This window comes from Stigmatopora nigra, chromosome 5 (assembly GCF_051989575.1).
Source record: "Stigmatopora nigra isolate UIUO_SnigA chromosome 5, RoL_Snig_1.1, whole genome shotgun sequence".
Lineage (NCBI taxonomy): Eukaryota > Metazoa > Chordata > Actinopteri > Syngnathiformes > Syngnathidae > Stigmatopora > Stigmatopora nigra.
Genome location: NC_135512.1, coordinates 11,679,498 through 11,701,461, shown reverse-complemented (window position 1 = coordinate 11,701,461; position 21,964 = coordinate 11,679,498). Strand labels below are relative to the sequence as shown.

Below are 21,964 nucleotides of genomic sequence, written 5' to 3'. Positions count from 1 at the left end.
AGAGCAAACTGTACATGTAAAAAGCAAATGCCACATTGTGTAATTACTACTTGGCATGCACAATATATTTTTTGAAAATCTCAACATACCATAGTCCCATTGCATGATGTAACCTTGTTTTTTTTTTTTTTTTTGAACACGCACTTATATTTTCCTTTACAAAGGCCTTTTGGATCTCTTTCTTTTGTATAGAGCAATTTTCAACATGCAAACTCACTCTGTATGGATTACACATTATTATATGAAGAAAACATGATCATTGGTGAGTCAAAGTCTTCCTCAAAGTTATTCAGGCCATAGGGTGAAAAATCTTCAATTTATAATATATCACACTATATATTACAATCATTCAAAAAAGTCACAATGTCAATTTTTTCCTATATCGCCCTAATTACCACCAACCGGACATTGCAGTAATGACACTGTTGACACTGAATCTGTATCAGTAAATTGGAAAGTAGACTGAGGCCTTCCGGGGGGGCTTCGGCGGACCTCATCAAGATGAGCTAAATACAGCATCAGCAAACACACACACACATAGATCATGTGACTAAAAGCTGTGACAGGTCACCCGCTGTCCTAGAGACCACAGCAGCTGTCCTCCTCAGAGCTACATTTTGTGACACATGAGGGTCTGATAACATATATTCACAAAAATAGTAACTAATAGGGATTTTCAATGTGAGCTGTACAAAAAAAATGTTAAAAGATCAGAAACCACATGCAACTTTCCTAAATCTAAATTGAGTTTGGAAAGATATAAAACCGTTTAAAGAAACAACATTGTGTAGTATGTTTATCCTAAAGGCAAACTGACATATATATCAACAAGCATCCCACTTAATTTAATGATTCTATTGAAGCACCTTTTTCCGGATGGCCTGTCACTGCAAGCAACAAATATGCAATTTAACCACAAAAACAGATGAAAACCACCGCATTAAATCACTGACATTGAAAAGAATAACAATTTGCTTTCTCTGTTCTTTCCATGACTTGGTTGTATTTATGCGTATAAGTTGCCATGTAAACATAACATTATTGTCACACTCACATAAGTCTTGGGCTTACTGACGTTTTTTTTGTTTTTTTTTGCAGTTAGCTTTCCTTGTGTGTGCATGTGTGTGTGTGGAGGGAAGCAGGCAGTTGTTGACATGTAATAACCTACTTTATAGATGTTCTGATATCTTCTCTTTTAGTTATTGGGCCATTTAAAACAGAATACTGCAGGGGAGAAAATGGAATTCAACCAAACCTTTCTGAAAAAAAACAAAGAAAAAAAAGGTTGCGAAAGTTAATCAAATTTAAATCAATCAAGACTTGAGCTCATTGAAGGAAAAAGTGATGAAAATCAAATACAGACGTTATTACAGCATAGGTGGGATGATGACAATTAAGTGGGCGATACCAGTAATATAAATTACACTAATCTGATGCATAATAGAATAAACAGCATTTGACGCAACACTAATTTAATAGTGGTATAGTAGTAGTTTATTGCTGTTATATAATAAGATTGGAGGGGCACAAAATGTGGTCATTTTATGTGGTTTAGTGTTGTGTGTTTAATAATAATAATCAAATACATCTCAGGGCGGTCAGACAGCTTGAGTGGTTACCACGTCGACCTCACAGATCTGGGATCCGGGTTCAAATCCAGGTCAGTCCACCTGTGTGGAATTTGCATATTCTCCCTAGGCCTGTATGGGTTTTCTCCGGGTACTCCGGTTTCCTCCCACATTGCAAAAATTATACATGATAGGCTGATTGGACACGCTAACTTGGCTGACCACTGATTCAGAGGGTCCCCCCACCTTTTGCCCGGAGTGAGCTGGGATAGGCTCCAGCACCCCCCGCGACCCTAGTGAGGATGAAGTGGTTCAGAAAAGGAATGCATGAAAAAATAAATCTCAAAGCATATGACATTAATAAAAAAAAAGCATTTGCTCAATAAGATAGGTATGTGAGAATGCACGATTGAAAGTTTGACTCAAGTGATTACGCAGAGTGGGGCTTAATTAGATCCACTTCCATGCCACTCCCACACGTGCATTACAAAGGAACGTTATAGCACCACCTAGCTGAAACATACCACCCATTTGGCAACATTTCCCGTAAATACTGAATCGGGATTACCTGATTGACCACAGTTCAACATTCGATGGCGTTGCCCCCTCACTCGAGGAACTAGATTTGCCAAGTAGATATCCAACTCGATTAAAGTTTTGAAAAGCGACAAGCCGCCAGCCACAAAGTTTCTACCGACAACCGGTAGCACAAACTTTTCCAAGGTTAGCCCGGCTCCGCTGCCACCTGCCCGACCCCGAAGATCGCCAGTCCTCGGTTCAAATCGATCAACCAAGACATGGCTACAGTCAAACAAACGCCGTGTAACCCACAACGTTAAAAACACACACGGCTAGCACCAAGCTAAAAAAGCTCACCGACTCGCGGAAGGTTACATTAGCCCGAATCGTCGTGCTGCCGCTCCCCGGAAAAAAAAGGGAGAGCGCCTACGCGTCCCCCCACACAACATAGCAACAAGTGTAAAGTGATGTTCAAAGCAAGCACGAGTTGCAACAACACTGACGCACAGCCAGGCCGCAAAAAACACGCCAAAAGAAGTGAAATAAGCCATTAGATCTGACATGGGGGAGGTAAAAGGCGTATCGTTGGAAGCGATTTGGTGAACGCAACGCGGAAACAAGAGCAGGAACTTCAGAATACTGCAAGAGTCCTTAAGCACCAACGCCATGTTATTTAATCCGAGTCACTTTTAAAAGGTATGATCACCTTAGTTTTGAGAAAAGTTGTCCCTGTGCCTTTCTGGTCACTCTCTTCCCACTCGCTCGGTGGCCTCCAGTCCAGATGCTGCTGCTGCGGCTGCTGTTGCTGAGTGTTGCGCCCGTTGGCAAGAAACTGTCTCCACGGCTACAGTCACTATGGCGCGACGGGGTCTCGAGGCAACTGTTGCTACCGTGCCGTGGCGACGTCACGGGCCGTCCTGTACTGGGGGCGGGCCAAAATCACAAATCCTCCCACCCGTGTACAATTCCAGCTGACAACTTCACCCCAACCACAAGAGGGCAGTCGTAATTAGCCACCGCGTAGAAGTAGACGCGTAGTCTCCGCTGTGTGACAAACGGGAGCAACGTTATCGCTTGTCGGACATTTTGAGTCAGAGCAATGGTTATACACTTATTATATTGAATGCAGCGTGCGCTTTGAAATAACTAGAATTGCTCCATTTCAAACAATTTTTAAGGGTTTTGTTTTCTCAAAAAATATGTTAGTCAACTGCATATTTGAAAATCATTTTCCCCAACATCCAGTCTAAATCAAGCCGTGTTCATAGTCTTTTATAAAGAAAACAGTTTGAAAATCATCAAGATTTTTGCCCATTTGACTACAATTTTAATGGAAAAACTACTCACCTCAGATTAGTTGCAATACAGCCCGCAAGGAAAAATAGTGCTTAATTACGTCCGCCGTCAACTGAAATGTCAAAATCTAGCTCGCTCCAACGAAAGATATTTCCCCAGATTTACAATCGTAATCTGATGTCAAAGTGTTGTCCTTTATGATTAATCTTGTGTTAGTTGGTTAGTACTTCTTTTTTCCCCTCCAAATATTTATTCAGGAACTTAATTATGATTGAAAAACACTCCAGTTCAAGGATAACACGCATTTGTACATTGCAAAACCTAAGTAAACTATCCTTAACTGACCTTAAATGATGTGGAATTTATTAGAGATTTTTCTGCACCTCCAAATTTTTACGCACGGTGGCAGCAGCTATTTGGCACAGTCATACTTTTGCGCTCATTTTATTTAAATGCGAAAAAGATAACTCCATGAACTAAATGGATGAAAATTAAAAGGGGAAAAAGACAAACATAATAACTAGAACCAAAAAAATTCATGTCATAGAACAAAATAACACAAATGAGTTGAGTTTAAGAATATTCCACTCAATGAGCCCATAGTGTAAAAAAGCACGGCAATAAAATGTTCCTTACATATTTTGATGACATAAATGTTTTTTGTTGTTGTCGTCGTTAGACATTATTTAAATGGATTCAACAGACTTTTCTTCATCTGTGTTCTAAACTATTTTGGTAAATATAATTTTGGCAGCACCTACTTACCCCAATTAAAATATTCTTATTCAATACCATTTATTTCCACGATTTTGGTTATGCATAGAGGCATTTTCCCTGTCTCTTTCCTTTCAAAAATTCAAAGGATGAAAGTGAATTTTTGAACCCATATATCAAAGAATATGTTAAACACGAAAGTTCAAGGCGCTTTATTTTGTCGTCATCCAAGATGAAAGGTGCGCTTTATTTTATACTATTCGATGAACAATGCAATCGTATTCGTCAGTTCATCAGAAAATACAAACTTGACAACGCGAAAGCTTACGAGCTTGCGGCTTTGACAACTTTAAGGTAAACTACCTTCTTTGAATATTTGCAACGAGGACATGCGTCTATATATCTATTTTTTAATTCCATGCATGTTTTTTTACATGTAAAACGCTTTGAGACAGCGTATGTAAACTAATGCAAAAAATAAAAATAATTACAATATCAAAACCAGCTAATTGTTGAAACACAGTAGATAGTGTCTGAGTATTTAAACGATCTTAATGGAAATGTTTTATTTTATGCATTTTCACGTGTTTGGCCATCATGTCTGAAAATGGGCGTGTCACCTCTTTAAGGCTCGTCAAAGATCTTTAGGAAACGTAACGATCGACTGTTAAAAAAAATTAATAATAATAAACTAAAACAGAACACGTTCGTTCTTTCCCCTACGGAAACTTGAAAGAATCACGAGGCGGTAAGTCTTCATTTAAAATTTTAGTGTTAATATAACAAAAAGCAAATCTATAGTGATAAATAAAATGAAATTTTGCGAATACAGGATGAATAAAGTTATCTAATCTAATGTTACTGTTATAGAGCACAGGCGTCAAATATAAAGTTTGAGCTCAAGATCTGTGCCACCTCAACATTTTGTATGGTCCACAAAAGCAAATATTACCCATCAATTGTTTTGCTAAAATGTAAAACAATGCTGCAGATTGTATTCACCTTTGAAAATGATTATAGGTATTCAAGCATTTTTTAAATTTGTATTTGTCGGCCTCACAGTTGGGGATCTGGGTTCCAATCCAGGTCGGTCCACCTGTGTGAAGCTTACATGTTCTCACCGGGCCTGCATGGGTTTTCTCTGGGTACTCAGGTTTCCTCCCACATTCCAAATACATACATGGTAGGATAGCTTGACACTCTAAATCGCCACTAGCTATTAGCGTGAGCATGAATGCCCTCAAATTGTTGTCCCCCGCCACTGGCCCAAAGTCAGCTGGTGTTGTTGCCAGGAACCCTGTGAGCCTGGTGAGGATAAAGCAGTTCAGAAAGGAGATAAGATGAGATTTTACAATAAGCTAATATGCAATGTTTAATACAGCAATGTTTAATACAGCAATGCTCAACACTCTTTGTATATGTATACTGATGGGATAATATTTCCTACTAGAAACACAAACAATTGCTTCACACCCTCATGCTTTTAACATATTATTTGGTTTTACCCCACTTTTTCTGGCTTCAAATGGCAAGATAGTGAATTCACAATAAGTGAAGACACAATCATCAAGGGATTACTGTATATTCATGCTTCATGCATCAGTCACGTCCATCTTTTTACTATATACCAAATACCCAGAAAGTCAAGATGTCAGCGTCATACACCAACATCTACACAGAATCTTGAATTTAGTCAATTTAGTGCATACAAAAAGCTGATGGCAGCACTCTATCCACTTTGGGGAAAATTATACACTTTAAAGTGCACCCTATCTGAGGAAATATGTGCCGCGGTGTATTTGTAAGGTTTATTATTGCTTAATAAAGGGAATTGCAATCTTTAATAAGGGGTGTAATTGGCTGAGTTTGACAGGTATGATAATATAAGCCTGTCAGTGTACATAGAAACCAAGCAACCCCAATGGAGCATCTGGTGAGTGAGAGAAAGCATGTCAATGACTGAAAGTAACCTCAGCGAGTCATAGACGTCAGCAGTGAGTATAGCCAATAGGGAGTGAGCATGTGCGCAGGCGTGTACTCAAGCCGACAATCAGGTGATGCTGTGGTGTGTTGGCAACGTGGCTTCTCTCAAAGCAATTGGCTATGACTTAAATTGCTATAAAAAGATTTGATGGCATACGTCACGTGAGCAGTCATTTGATGTAGATAATATGCTTGCTTTATTATGAAAAGATGAATGCATGCTTTTTTTGTTTACTATTCCAATGGATGGCAACAGTACTTTGTTTGAATTTTGCCATTTGACTGCCACTTCATGAAAATGAATCACCCGAGCATTCCAAACCAGGCAAAGGCTTTTAGTATACGTGTGTCATTGTGTCCCACTCTATTCCTGCTGTCGCCCTGTCCAAACTGTAGTGTTTGATCAAGTACTAAGAACTCTTTATGACCTGAAAGTACACATTTAACCAGACTGAAGCTGACAATTTCATGTGCATATTGCTATGATGAAGATAAGCTTAAACAGTGTGTTAATGTTCTGACTTCTCATCATGAGATTCTTGATTATTAAACTTGGAGAACAGAAGTGAACCAGAAATATAAAGTAGCTAATGCCCATTATTTGCATTAAATCCTAAGAAATTCTTATGAAACATGACTTATATATGCACACATGAATGCAAACCCTAGTCACTGCAGGTTTTTTTTTCAACAACCAGTTTGTTCACACAATTAACCAGGTATTCAGCCAAAAGCTCTTTCCATTGCACTTATGAACAACGCAGTGACCTGCCTTTATTATATATTTCCTCAGAACTACGGATGCATCACATGAATTAAAACTGAATAATGTCTTTCAACAACTAACCAGGTTAAAAAAAAAAACCTTAACTATCTAACATCCCTTTAAAAAAAGTAAAAGATCTTGCCGGCAAAGAGTTTTGTCTCTCATATAACGTAACATGAATGTCTTCAACGTCAGAAAGATGAATAAAAACAATGAAATTCTTCTTTTTACGTGAAAATAATTCTCATTTTAACTGCAGACTTTTTATGTTAATGAGCAATACATAAATATATATAAAATGGATACAACAGAAATGCCCGAGGATCACAATACCTCCTTAATTTAAAAAAACTATCATATTGATTGAATGGAAGATGAAATATGGATTGATGACAAGGACGTTAAAATCAGTGTTAGTTATTTAGGTACAGGATGTGAAAGCTCCATTCTAGGCTAAACCAATTTAACCTGCAGTAACCTTAAACCAGCACAGTTGTAGTCTGTTGTTTGACTCTGTGCACATGTGCGTACGGGAATATTTGCAGGGGGATGGGTTTTGTTGTAGTATCATTCAGAGAAAGAGAGAGAGTGTGTGTGTTTGTGTGTGTGTGTGGGGTGGGGCGACATAGACCCTGAGCTACAACTTCCCCCCCTCCATCTGATTCACATGGCTTGCATGGCCTTATATGGAAGATGAGTCTTGTGGCGTGAGCATTTTCATCCTATCACATAGCTGTAGGACAAGGGGAGGTGTGGGAGTGTGTAGAATGAGGCACGGACCTTCCAGGGTGGGGTTTTTCTCGGGGAGGGACCAACCAAAGGGGGATGCTGTTTGTAAATGAATGATCGTCTACCCGCCTTGTAGGTGAAGATAGAAGGAACACACTGGTAGATTGACATTTGACTTGGAAACCAAATAGTCGGAGGAGCTTGCACACTTCAATCTCAACCGGGTTAAGAATCCTTATCCAAAGATGCAATGTGAGTCATTTAATAAATTTTTCTGTGTTATTGAATTAAAATTTATTGTCTATATTTGCTTATCAGTGGCAAAAATAGCATCTTATGAGGCTTTTTTAATGTTGGATGTTTTTTTAATATTTTTTTAATTTTAAGGATGTTTTTTTCCTCTTTTTTTAATAGATTCCCTTCATTTTTATTTGAAAGGATTGGTTTTTTTTATATTGATTATTTTTTTTCTGTTGCATTTGCCTGATGAGAATGGCTGCAGCTTTTGGTGCAGGATATTTCTTTTTAAATTGTCTATTTTGTTGAAATGAGGTAGTTTGGCTGATCGGCTCTGTAAATGACACGTGGAGAAGCTTGGGTCTGGTGCAGCAAGGGTGTAACCCACCAGGCACTCGTTTAAATGACAAGAGGTGATGCGTTTAAAGTCCTCATTGATGCTAATGGTCATCAATGGATGTATAACAGTTTTGAATACTTGGCATTTCCACTAATGTGGTCATACACATGTGAATTTCCAGAGGATCGTGTCCACTTATAAACTGCTGCTCTGGATTTTTTTTTTCCAAGAAGGAACAGCTGTTAAAGGGGGTTGTATCTCATTCTTGGGGCTAATCAATAGAAATATTTATTTTCAAGAAAAACTAAGACAGCCAAGGGAATATTCGATACCCCAAATTAACTTTATAGTAATGCCATTCATTGTTAATTTTGAGGAAACAGCTTGAGTTGTCGATAAAAAGATTGAATTCCAGTATTCAGTATGTCAACTCTTAACTGTTACTGGTAAAGAACAACTCTGACTAAGCATAATTGCCCTAATTTTGTTATCCATTGTTAATTGCTAAAAATTGGTCAAACATTTGGCATCTTGTTTTCGTCACTTTGGGAATTCATCTATGCTCGTTCATTCATGCAGAAGGATTGTGTAAAATCAGAAAAATACAGATGACTGGTCTGGTTTTCTTTCGAAATTTAAGGAAATTGTAATGGTGTGCAATTTGGGTCCGCTGTGAAAAATACAATATTTTTACCGACAGAAATTAATGTACGCTAAATATTGAAATTTCAATTGTAAAATATCAATCATGATCCGGGTCATGTCGAAGCCATGTTAAATAAAAGTAAACAATATTCAGCCTCAAACTAAGGATGTCCAGATACGAATATTTATCAAGGTGTTTCGCCAAGACCCTACAAAACATTATGTAATCAGCAAAATTTCAAAAGATATTTTACCTATTGAACTAAGCCCTGCTGGTACATCTTAAGGAAATGCTTTGTTTACGAAAAATAAGTGATATTCTGTGATTAGTTTCCAAAGAGAAGTCCCACTCAGCTAGTTTGATTTAGAGAAGCCACACAGCACCATGGTACTGAAAACACACGACTACTCGGATACAATCTTGCGCTTTACTTAAAAAAAAAGTATGTCAACTATTGGATTGGGACGACATTACTCCAAAGTAAAGTGTTCCCTCGCTACTTCGCGGTTCAGCCACCGGACTCAGAGCTTTGCGGATTTTTTGGGGGAAAAAAAAATACAAATATTACATTGAGACAACATATTAGTTTTTTTTGTTATAACATGAATTTCACTCCCTCTACCCGTATTATATATGCTGTACTGTATAAAGGGGGGTAAAAAATAAAAAAATAAAAAAAATAAAAATAAAAAAATAAAACAAATGTATATATTTTTTAAATTAAATTCAAACTAAGCATTTTTGAAGGGGAATCCCTACTTCGCGGAAATTCACTTATCGTGGGTGGTCCCGGTCCCCATTAACCGCGATAACCGAGGGAACACTGTATTGCAAAAACAGAGACATTTTACATGTACTTTGCATATGATTGAAAATGTATCAAGTCCAGTTGGTCACCAGGAGTATGTAGACTCAAGGTCAGCAAGTTGCCTTATTGGCTGTCACAAGACAATGCAGAAGTGCAAAGTGATGCTATTTTGGGGAAATGGGGAAAATATTTTGCCTTTACACTCTGACCCATCTCCTGCCCTGTTAACCCAGCTGTCCTGACAGGCCATACACAAACTAGGCAACAGGTCACAAAAAGCTGAAAAGGTTACTGGTGTATGTTTTCACTCACTGGACTGTTAACAGAACACAAGAAACCCAATGTTTTGGTTTGACTGTAGAGGTATGGTGTTTATAAACACTGGGCCGAAATGGGTTTTTAAGTAGTTTTGATTGTCAAAGGGATGTAAAAAAAAAAAGTCCAGTTTGAATCTAGAACAGGGGTCAGGAACCTGTTTGATGAAGAGAGCCATAAACACTTCATATTTTCAAACATTATTGCTTGAGAGCCATACTCAGAATTTAAAAGTAAAAATACATGAAAATGTGAGCATTTATTATTCATTTTACCACTTTGAAAGTAAAAAAAAAGTCTGAATTATTTTGAGAACATTGTTTTACTGTTGCTAATCAATGAGTATCAATGAGAAAATGCATGCAGAAGAGTCTAATGAAGAAAAATTATGATTTTAAAAAGTCAAAGAGCCATATACACCCATCAAAAGAGCCACATATGGCTCCCAAGCCATAGGTTCCCTACCCCTGATCTAGAATATTCTGTTTAAATCAAAAAGTTGGGTTTGTAATAAAGATAAAAATGCTTTCAACTATTCATTTCATTGACCACATGCAGAAAGATCACAACACAAATTCTAAACAATATTTGCGTAACATACTTGTGTTTTACCCACTGCGACCCTTTCTAAAATCAATGGATTATTATCTAAGCTTTGACACTTACAACTATGGCAGGGGTGTCACAATAACCTCGACTTGAAAAGGGCCAGGTCAGGTTCTAAAGTCACCCAGTTGTGAGTCTTGTGTGTACTATATATACAATTAGAGTAGTGGAGCAAGGTTTTTTTATCACCATGTTTTAAATTGTTCTTGGTCTGTGTTACAGCCACCTCATCCTGAAAATAACCCAGTAGTGAATTGAGTAACTTTTATCAGACAAGATGTCAAGCTCTAGCTAGGTCACTGAAGGGATTTTATCGGATAGGGATTTGCAATTTACTTACTAGTACTAGGATGGACTTGTTTTGATGTTGGTGACCATTTGAAATATTTATTACTTCCTCTTGTCCATGCAGTGACCGTGTGTGAGTCTAATGCCATGTCGGAAGCTGGTGTTCTTCAGCAACCTCATTCTGAGGCTTTCACCGAGTCGGTCTGTGGTGCGGGCAGCAATTCGGCATCCTACGATCCTGCTTCGGATATGACCAAGTATGTAAACACAAAACACAGTTATTTGAAAATGAATTTCATTCATTTATATTGTAATTCTTTTAAGGTTTATGCACTGTAATCGACAGATTTTGCCGCTGTCGTTATCGTTTGAAAACATACAAATCCCAATTGCAATGAAGTTAATTATGTGGTTTAAAAACAGTCTTTTCAATTTAATGGAGTACAATTTTAGTCTTTGAAATCCTCTGGCTATCATTAGAATGTCTGTGGTTAGTTAATTTCATCACTTTGAATGATCTTTGTGAGGGAAAAGTCACATCAGTTCAAGAATGTTATTTTTTTTTCTAATGCAATTGTAAGGTGTTAATTGTTTAAGGATTTGATCTTTTTGAGTTTGTAGTATTATTAAAAGATTGAAAGAGTCGGGGGTTCTGGGGTCAAGGGTTCGATCCGAGGTGGATATTGACTGTGTGGAGTTTGGATGTTTCTTCTGGGCTTGCATGGGTTTTCCCGGGGTTATCCGGTTTCATCCCACATGACAAAAACATGCAGGGTAGGCTACTTGAACACTCTAAATTGCCTCTAGGTATGAGTGTTACTGTGAATGGTGTCTGTCTCCTTGTGCCTTGAAACTGGTTGAATAAATGAAATACTCGGTAGAAACCCATGCAGTGTAAAAATGCAACGTGGCCGAAAACCACGTTTGAATTGAAATTAGCGTTGATACCCAAAACAAACATAACTTTAACTAAAAAAAATATATATATTTTTTTTTTATACCTTGGAAGACAAATGTCCTAAATGATTAAACAGGGATGATAGGTTAAAATTGTAGTGGAAAGCAAAAGGGGAAATAACACCTGTTTAAAGAATAGGCCTATTATGATTAAGGGCCTGATTGATAGCCAACTGACAGTAAATTAAGATTCTAGTGCTTTAATATGGACTCCAAAAATCCAAAGTGTTTCTGTGTAAAGTAGGTTACAATTCAGCTTGGGAAGTCACGCTTCTGTTTGCTAACGTGTTTTTCTTGTTCCATTGCCTCAGTGAGTCGTCAGAGGAAGAGATCACAGTGGAAAGGGAAGACGAGACTGCTGCCCCCAACGCAGTCACTAGCAACATGGAGGTCTCCAATGAACACACCATGAATACACAAACAGGTGACCCAGAACAAACACATTGCTGATAAGAGCAATGTTTACATTTGCTGCTTTCCCCCACCATTTGAATGTTTGCATAATTTGGCCTGGGTGGTTGATCACAGGGGCCTTTTTGACACAAAACTTTATTGTAGGAGCAAAATGGGTGAATTCGGCAGGCAATTGATATCTCTTCCTGAGGAAGTAATATCTGCTTCCTGTTCCCTATCATCCGTTTTACACCGTTTCCTGGTTTTGTACAGAGTGGAAAATGGCTACGAAAGATCTTTGTTGCACGTATTTGTAATTGTAAGTTTGACGTTAAGAAGGAAAGCACAGTATATTTGTAGTTATATGCTGAGGGTCGCATGGTTAAAAATGAACATGCCAGTCATTGGTTAATTGGTTTAGTCTGCGTGATCTATATGTATATATACGTTCAGAATTGCTTTGTCATTCAGTTTTATAAAGAAGCACAAGATGAGCTCATGTATTCCATTTCTTGCCAGGGATTTTTTTTTTGATCAAACCTTTTTTTACTTTATTAGAGGTATACAAACTTTTGGTGTCTATTGTAAATCAATGTCTGCAAGCAAGGCACGTTTTTAAAGAAATTATAAAATAAAATTCAATTCTTAAAGCGCAGCGGTGTATTTATGCAAGAAAACTATTTTAATTTTGTTTTACTTTTGGTATAATATAGTATAATTTTTTGTAAATAAATTTATAATATATAAATTTTTGTATATACATTTCATCATGGAACAATATAAATATGTAATCCAGATTGTATGGTATTTAAACATATTCAACCATCTCTTGATTTATTTTTCTGAAGATTTCCTTTCAGGTAGGCAGTTTCATCAGAAACTGTTTTGGGATGATTTTAAATTTAAAGGGAATCATCTAATTCTTGAATGACCCCCCATGTGTCTCTATGTCTTCTAGTAAATACCCTGCGCCCAGACTCCCTGTCAGTGCCACCAGCAACACTATCACAATCCAACCTCTGGACGAGTCAGGCCGGTGGTGAAGTGAAACTCCGCATGGAAGACTCTGGCCTTGGATCTGTCAAACCTTTGACGGTCAATCAGCTATTCCAGACAACTGTGAAGAATTTTGGCCAATTTACTGCTCTCCAGTGGAAAGAAGGCGAGCAGAAGAAGAGCTTGAACTACAAGGAATACTATGAGACCTGTCGCACGGCAGCTAAGAGCTTCCTCAAGGTGAATGATTCAAGATATTGCTTTGTCATTGAGCTGGCTGGTAAAAAGAAGCATCTATGTGTGTGTCTGAACAAAAACTGCTTGTCGGCAAGGTTTTCCAGTTTAAATGGTAGATTTCAGGCCTTGGAATGTTGGGGTTTTGTGGCTATACTGTGCAAATTCTTGGAATCGCCTCTAGTTATTGGTAAATAATCCTTTACTGGATGGTGTTTGGCATTTCTGAACATTAGTTTCGTACACACTGCAAAACTATTCAGTCTTGCTTAGACAGGCGGTGTCTTAAAATCATGTGCTAGCAAGCTTGAAGTACGGTAACACGGCGTGAAGAAGTCTGACAGAACCACAACCCACACAATGTGGAAGCCTTACTTTACAATAAATGCTAGACTCAGCATCACATAAGTGTGTTTACCGAAAAACTTCAATACTGCACAACGTGTGCTGAAATCGTGGGCATGAGAATGACTGGAGTTCTTTTGGCTCAAGTTTCACTCTTGAACTCATTGTAATATAAAGCTCCGTTTGTCCTGAGCGACCAATGACATCTTTTTACATCTTCTTGTTACTCAAAAGCCAATTGTAGTGTCATCTCGTGTCATTGTATTATTCATAGTAGTAGTACAGCACAATGATATATGCAATGGATTTATTCAATGGTTGATTTATTTTGACTATTCTGATACCGATATATATACTGAATTTCCTAATGTCGGCCCCAATTACCGGTCAATCACTAATTATCAGATTGTTAAGAAGCAGCATACAGCACACAAACAATGTAAAGTCCTCATAGTGAGGACCAACCTAGGATTAAACCCTCAACCCCAGAACTTTGAGGCCAGCGCACTAACCACTCATCTACCAGGCCGACCTATACTGTATATATGTTTTTTTGTCTTTGCAGCTTGGATTGGAGCGTTACCATGGCGTCGGGATATTGGGTTTCAACTCTGTGGAATGGTTCATTGCTGATATTGGAGCCATTTTGGCCGGGTGAGTTATATATATCTTTTCTAAGATAATTGTTGTACCCTGTATTTAATCTTGAAACACAGGGAGAAATAATCACAATAGTGATTCCGTTGTTGCTTCTTAAATCCAAATGTACTGATATGAAGAAAATCTGCCATGTTGGTCAAGCTATTTGCATAAGGCATCAATCATCGAATACCGATATACACATTAGCATGTCACACTTGCTATGTGGATCTAGGCATCACTAATCGAATACCGATACACATCCCCAACATGTGATCGTTAATAAATTAAACACTCTAGCATGTCACACTTGCTATGTGGATCTAGGCATCAATAATCGAATACCGATATCCATCCCCAACATGCGATCGTTAATAAATTAAACACTTTCGCAAGTCACATAATCACTTCTTAAAAATTGCTGAAGAGAGACAGATCACCTCACCGCTAAATATCTGTCTTCACTTGATATTAACTTGGATCAGTAGACATCTTTGTTTTAAGATCGGCTAATAAAGAGCTGCTATGTTTGCATAGGGCAAAGCACATTAAACATTGAAACAGAACAAAATCATTTTTTCCCCCAAATTCTTCCCGATTGCCTCCAGTATTATGTGGTGAAACATGAGTTATTCCATTTGGTCATCAAAAAAACAAAACCCTGCAGCTGAAAAAAAGATTAAGTGATAATAAAGGCCAGCTTTGTAATAAGTGAGTTAATGAAAAGGGTTATTCTCAAGTTGACACCTGTGGACCATTTAGAGCAAAGGTCTCTCTGGACTGTGTTTTTCTTGCCCATTCTTGCTGTTTTAAACATAATCATGACCATACCTTCCTTTTCCATTGCAGTGGCTTCGCCGTGGGCATCTACACGACCAATTCCCCTGAAGCCTGCCAATATGTGGCAAATAACTGCCGGGCCAATGTCCTTGTGGTGGAGAATCATAAGCAGCTTCAGAAGATCTTGCAGATTCAAGAAAGTTTACCACACTTGAAAGCCATTGTCCAGTACAAGGGCACGCTGAAAGAGAAGAGACCAAATCTGTACACTGTAAGTCAACAAGGATCAATGGTAATTATTGTTAAATAGAATAAGCAGGTTGAGTATTTGTGTATCCCTCGCAGTGGGCTGAATTTATGAATCTGGGACGCAACGAACCGGACGCCCCCCTTGACGAAATCATTAGCAGCCAGAAGCCGAATCAGTGCTGCACCCTCATCTATACCTCAGGTACCACGGGCCAACCCAAAGGAGTCATGCTGAGTCATGACAATGTAAGTTATACCACTCTACAGTGTATTTTTGAGGAACATTACTAGAATTTAACGCTCAAATTAATATAAAATATATTTCGGAAAAGGTGGGATACAAGTGTAATAGCCTGACTTTTATGTTTCTTATCATCTATAATTACACTTGAGAACATTTGTTGTCGTTTGGTCTGCCAGCTGCTATTTGTATCTTTATTTTTAATTTTTCTCTTTATCAGACTGCCTTTCAGGAATAGATTTTTGCTCATAGTAATGTTTTTTTTTACTTATAATGCAAAAAACTGATAAATCGTCTAAGATGTCTTGAAGCAATATTGCAGTCTCAATGCATTTGTGTGAATTGAATCCTTAATAATAATGAAATCCTAACAATTGGGCAGCCCGGTGAAAAAACAAAGTGAAATTTTTGATGCAGCCTCGCCAATTTCGTTTGTTTTTAATCTCAACTCTTCACTTCGTCGCCCTCAGCTGACCTGGACGGCGCTCTCGACAAGCCGTCACGTGCGCCTGACGGACGCCACCGAGTCCCAGGAGGTGGTGGTCAGCTACCTTCCCCTCAGCCACATCGCTGCCCAGATGGTGGATATCTGGCTGACTATGAGAGTGGGCGGGGTCACGCACTTTGCTGACCCAGACGCGCTGAAGGTGAGTTCTGTTAACACGTGGCTGCTCGACGTCATGTCAATCCAATAGCGTTGCGTCAATTGTTGTGCACTGTGAAGGTAGCACATCACATATGGTCTAGGAAGGGAGAGAGAGAGACTTGAAATATGTGCTTGTAACATAACATAAACTTTAAATTTAACTTAAATTAACTTAGATTCCTCCACACACTTGTCTCAGCCACCTGGCTGTCTTGTATGCTCATATCTCAAAATTTGTCTTGTATCTCAAGGCAAATTTTCGTTTGGAATTTTTGTATCTCAAATTCCTCGCATTTTGGGCACTCATATGTCCAGGTACTACTGTATGGACAAATAGTTCCTTTGTAAGAGATGTCATTCATACACTGTTGGAACAAAAATGTCATCTTAGTACTGTGCGATATCACCATAGAAACAGCCAAAACAATAATTAGTTAGTTATTCTATGACGAATTCTATTATATGGGTCAGGTATATCGACTGGCAAATTTAAACATTGTTTTTATTGTTCTTGGTTTGTTCTCAGGGGTCTCTGGTGAACACTCTAAAGGAAGTACGACCCACTGCCTTCATGGGGGTGCCACGTGTTTGGGAGAAGATGCAGGAGAAGATGAAATCCACCGGAGCCAAGTCGTCCACTGTCCGCCGTAAAGTTGCCGCCTGGGCTAAAGACGTGGGTCTTCACACCAATCTGAGCAAGATGAATCAGTACGTAATCAACAGACATATATTTCTCATTTAGGATATTTTACAATCCATTGCGAGAACGACTTTGTGACGATTGGTGTCTTTTTCTTCCTAGAAACGGAACAGCGGACCACACACCGTTGAGCTACCAACTAGCCAAGAAGCTGGTGTTCAAGAAGGTGCGCAAGGCTCTGGGGTTGGACCGATGCAACAGGTGCTATACCGGCGCCGCCCCCATTACCCGGGACACGCTGGAGTTCTTCCTCAGCTTGGACATTCCGCTGTACGAGCTGTATGGCATGAGTGAGAGCACCGGACCTCACACCATCTCCCTTCCCAATGCCTTTAGGATCACCAGGTAACTAATATGCTTAACACTTGCTTTAACACTTGCAAAAATGACAGCAATCATGACAGTGGCCAGCTATTCAAAAGTAGTCACTTATTTCTTTAAGGGCCAATTTCACACAATTGCAACCAGCAAGATAGCTAACTATATATAGGCAGAACTGTTAATATGTAGTTTCTACAAAAATGGCAGACATCTGTCACTTAAACCTGAGCATGATTTGTGGTCACATTTTCATTGTGTTGTCGTTTATACCGTTTAAAACATCCCCTTGGTCGAGGAGTAGGAGTGCGAGAAAGAGCAACATAGCGAATTCTACCATAAATTGAAAATACAGTTGTGGTCAAAAGTTTACATACACTTGTGAAAAACATAATGGCTCTCTGGGGTTTCCAGTTATTTCTACAACTCTGATTTTTCTCTGTTAGAGTGATTGGAACAGATACTTCTTTGTCACACAAAAAAAAACATGAAGTTTGTTCCTTTTATGACTTTATTATGGGTTAACAGAAAAAGTGATCAAATCTGCTTGGTCAAAAATATAAATTCCAATCACTCTATTAGAGAAAAATCAGAGTTGTAGAAATAACTGGAAACTCAAGAAAGCCATGACATTATGTTCTTCACAAATGTATGTAAACTATATATCCTCTACTTCGTTTGGAGTGAAAACCTGCACCCATTGAGGACCGGTTTGGACACCCAGGCCATAACATTCATTTAAACCCGAAAGACTGCTGTGAAATGGCGCTAGTTAGTCAGTTTAACAATAGGGGTGATTAAATGTTGGTTCATTCTCCCATTCCTAGTCAGAAAAATATTGGATATCCATGGCTGTTTCTTTTGTTACAGCTGTGGCAAGGAGCTCCCAGGTTGCAAGACCAAGCTGCACAATGCAGACAAGGACGGCACCGGTGAAATTTGCTTCTGGGGTCGCCACGTCTTCATGGGCTACCTCAACATGGCCGACAAGACCGAGGAATCACTGGATTCCGACGGCTGGTTGCATTCCGGCGACCTCGGCAAACGTGACGGCAAGGGATTCCTCTTCATCACAGGACGGATTAAAGGTACTTGGAAAATGAGAAACCTGATGTGAAAGCCAAGAAGGGTCCGTCAACTTCTTCTTTTGTTGTTTCAGAGTTAATCATCACAGCAGGTGGAGAGAACATCCCTCCCGTGCCTATTGAGGATGCAGTCAAGGAAGCTCTACCTATCATCAGCAACGCCATGGTAATAGGCGACAAGAAGAAGTTTCTATCCATGCTACTCACCATTAAGGTATGACAAAATGCACAATCATCATATTTTAATTATATAGCGTTTAGGAAAAGATGAAAAGTTCATGGCAACTCCTGGCACAAGTGACAGCGATCTCTAAATATAGCAGCCAGCTCTTTTTTTAGAGATCTTCATGTGGTGTGATAATTTTGGTAATTACCACCTGTCAAGGATAAAATGCATATCCTGTTTTCTACTGGGGAACTCCCTGTTAATTTTAACCACAGGTTTTCCGAGGTTAGATTAATGAATCGGTCTGGAACGTTTTTTCCACGCAACAGAACCAAAATGAAGCCCGTGTCAACTACGACAACAAAAGCATTTGAAAAGAACGGCATTGAGATTACCAGTTGGCAGATCGTAAAACTTTCTCAAACCACCATGTGATTTCATACTGCCCTCTGGTGGCTTACGTAAACATTATTTGACCCCATACTTCTTGCTTCGACAGTATGCGACTCCAACATCGTAACACCGATGACGTATAATTAACAGGTGCAGAATTAAAGATTAAAGTCCTTTTGGGTCCTATTGACATCTCGTCAATGGCACTAGTACTTCATCATAATAATACATTTTATTTCCAAGCGCCTTTTAGGACGATAATAGAACTGACTATACATAGAGAACAAAGCACAGATTAAAAGCAAAATCCGATAAGCATTCTCACTCGGTCCCACTTTGAAATTGGACGTCCCTCGTTATCAATGGCAGGCAATAAGTTGAATACTATATATTTTTTCTATTTACTATAACTTTTTTAAGGGCTTGGAGGAAATATAACCAGTGTACTTGTGTTTTTTCATTTAAATATGATCCTTTTTGTTTTCATTAACACTGTGTAAATGTATAATTGCATCTATTCATTCAAAAATAAGTATTCATAAGAATTATAAAAATGTATATACTTTCAATATGTTTCTAATATGGTATTTTGGGATGTGGAGGCCACACCAAATGAAATATAATGTATGGAATTGTGCTGATTTTGTGTATATTGGGCAGTTTTATGTTGTAGAACTACTTAGATGATTCATTGTGTCAGATTACATTAATGTCAATCTAAGATTAAAGTTTGATGGGGCGTCATAAGATTTTTATTGTATTGTGGCATATCGCTATCATGATATAAAATGGCATATATAGTAAGATGTTATTTCACATCGTACAGCAGTTTTGATTCAAAATCAACCGCAGCCATCTAATAATTGACCCTTTGATTTTCCCTCCAGTGCCAGGTGGACGCCGACGGCACCCCACTGGACGAACTCGCCCCGGAGGCCTTGGAGCTGTGCAAAAAAGCAGGCAGTAAGGCCACCCGCGTCTCGGAGCTAGCGAGCGGCCGCGACCGGGCCGTAAACGCGGCCATCCAGGAAGGAATCAACCGCATCAATGAGAAAGCCACTTCTAATGCTCAGCGCATCCAGAAGTGGTACATTCTTGAGAAGGACTTTTCCATCGCCGGGGGCGAGTTGGGTAAGTTGTCCAACTACAATTATGAATTCAATAAATCGAGTTATTTGGTGACAACAAATTTAGAGTTGGGTTTGTTTTCAAAGTGTTGTACTTAGCTCTATTAATTTGCGGGGATACACTGCCCTGTAGTGGTAACAGTCAACATGGTGTAACGTGTCTGATAACAATCCAGCTACTCCCGTTTTGTTTGAACTAACAGTTTAATTAATTACTTTGTTAATGCCCTCGTAATTTAGTTTAAAGTTAGTATATTTAGAAATGTTTTTGATCGATTAAAATAAAATAAAAACTTGGCATAGCATTTAAGCCAGCGGACTTGTCAGGCTAATTCGTTCTTTTAAAATTACATAATTATACATTTGCACGCCAACTATTTTGTGTTGTTTCATTTCCAATTAGTGATGTTTTGTTTCTGTTTGTGTTTACTGCCAAATTAACAAAACCACAAAATGTGTGGTTTCCACCAGCCTTTGTTTACATCTTCAAAAAATATTATGCTACATTTTAAATGTCCGTTATCTGATTACTCGATTAATTGATAACTAAGATAAACAATAAGTACAGCTCTAGCGGGCTTTTTACGTCTTCCAGAGTTAATTGAAAAGGCAAAACTAACATTAGTGACACTCTTTTTGTTGTGCAGGACCTACCATGAAGCTGAAGCGGCCTGCTGTTGCCAAAATGTACAGAGAGCATATTGAAAACTTCTACAAAGAAGTGACTTCTCCAACAACTCCCGATAACCCGCTGGCACCCAAATAGAGACGAGAGCGGCTCATCCGCGTAGCGTACGTGCTCATTTCTCGCATTTATTCATCTGCTTGTTAACGGATGTTCTCTTTTTGACGGCCTTACTTTTGGGGTTTACTACATTGTTAATTTGAACGAACCTGGTGGTTGTTGAAGATATTGTGCATAAGTTAAATTCAATTATTTATTTTTGTCTTACATACAGATGTGAAGTACCAACAAAAAAGCTTTTCTTGTTCTCATTATTGCACTGGAACACTTAAGGAAAAAATGTTGCATTTTAAATTAAAAAAATGTTTTGGTTGCCATGGGGCTATAATTAACCTCAGGAGAAATATTTTATGAAATGCCAAAATTTTCATTTATGTTGTTTTAGTTGTTCTTCACGGAGTTGAAGCAAATCCTTCATTTATTTGAAGAAACGTTACATTTTTAAGACTGTCGGGATTCTACTTATTATCCATTGAAACAATTTTATGTGAAGTTGCAGCTTCTTAACTTTTTTGTGTTCACTTGCTGTGCTCTTACGTGATATTGTATTGTAAAATATTGCTGCTTTGAACCAACGTTTCTTGGTTAGTCAGTCCTTAATGACAAAATGTTGGATTACTGTCAAATGGTTAGACATTAACTGCCTTTTCAGTTCTCGATCTAACTTACAACTTATATCAAATGTTATAATAACGTGTCAGCCGCATGCATTTAGCTTCGCAGAAGTTTCCTACTTGAAAACAAAATATGAAGGAATCCAAAGAGCTGTAAGTCTTAAATGAAGAGAATATTGTAGCACTCCTATTGATTGTTACAAGATGGCGGCTTTGGTGACACAGGGTCACTCCAATTATCTGATGTTCAGGGTTTATGTGGTGTAATTCCAAGATATTTACTGTGATTTTGTTTTGTTTAATAAGGGGACTATTATCAGAATGTGTTACTCATACATGATTCCACGTTTTAATGAAGGAGGTTGACTGTGGGTATGTTCAACTGTGATTAAAAGCAAGTCGAGAAGATTCCGGGAAACTGGAATCAACTAAGTAGCTTTTTGTAGATGCAAAACGGGCAGAATGACTTTCACCAATGTCAAATACTCTACTGGCTAGCCAATAAAAGTTGTACAACCAGC

At 38.4% G+C, this 21,964-nt stretch overlaps 2 protein-coding genes across 15 annotated transcripts in view; one reads left to right on the top strand and one right to left on the bottom strand.

The window, feature by feature from the left end:
* The window catches only part of rfx2 (regulatory factor X, 2 (influences HLA class II expression)), a 25,900-nt gene extending 21,586 nt beyond the window's left edge, over positions 1 to 4,314 (bottom strand). The window contains exons 1-3 of one of the 12 annotated variants that reach the window (XM_077716353.1): positions 3,435 to 3,802; positions 2,794 to 3,131; positions 1,169 to 1,259 (exon numbers count right to left, since the gene is read on the bottom strand). The gene's annotated coding sequence lies outside the window, so the exon portion shown is untranslated. The other 11 variants (XM_077716360.1, XM_077716351.1, XM_077716352.1 and 8 more) reach the window with 11 other exon arrangements.
* Positions 4,301 to 21,964, top strand: acsbg2 (acyl-CoA synthetase bubblegum family member 2). Of its 3 annotated transcripts, none has more exons than XM_077716349.1 (14): positions 4,301 to 4,451; positions 10,940 to 11,072; positions 12,084 to 12,196; positions 13,124 to 13,401; positions 14,306 to 14,394; positions 15,229 to 15,430; positions 15,505 to 15,654; positions 16,120 to 16,296; positions 16,822 to 17,003; positions 17,098 to 17,340; positions 18,184 to 18,401; positions 18,473 to 18,612; positions 19,845 to 20,088; positions 20,732 to 21,964. In XM_077716349.1, the coding sequence occupies exons 2-14, from the start codon at positions 10,963 to 10,965 to the stop codon at positions 20,848 to 20,850; spliced, it is 2,265 nt and encodes a 754-aa protein (XP_077572475.1). In that variant the 5' UTR covers positions 4,301 to 4,451; positions 10,940 to 10,962; the 3' UTR covers positions 20,851 to 21,964. The 3 variants fall into 3 exon arrangements, with proteins under 3 accessions (XP_077572475.1, XP_077572474.1, XP_077572473.1); XM_077716348.1 differs by lacking the exon at positions 4,301 to 4,451 and adding an exon at positions 4,622 to 4,845; XM_077716347.1 differs by lacking the exon at positions 4,301 to 4,451 and adding an exon at positions 7,645 to 7,827.

Bases quoted from the DNA above. Each gene is read 5' to 3' on its own strand.
- acsbg2 (XM_077716347.1), top strand. The intron at 15,655-16,119 runs GTAAGTTATACC...CGTCGCCCTCAG, and splicing joins TCATGCTGAGTCATGACAAT to CTGACCTGGACGGCGCTCTC. The intron at 18,613-19,844 runs GTATGACAAAAT...TTTTCCCTCCAG, and splicing joins CCATGCTACTCACCATTAAG to TGCCAGGTGGACGCCGACGG.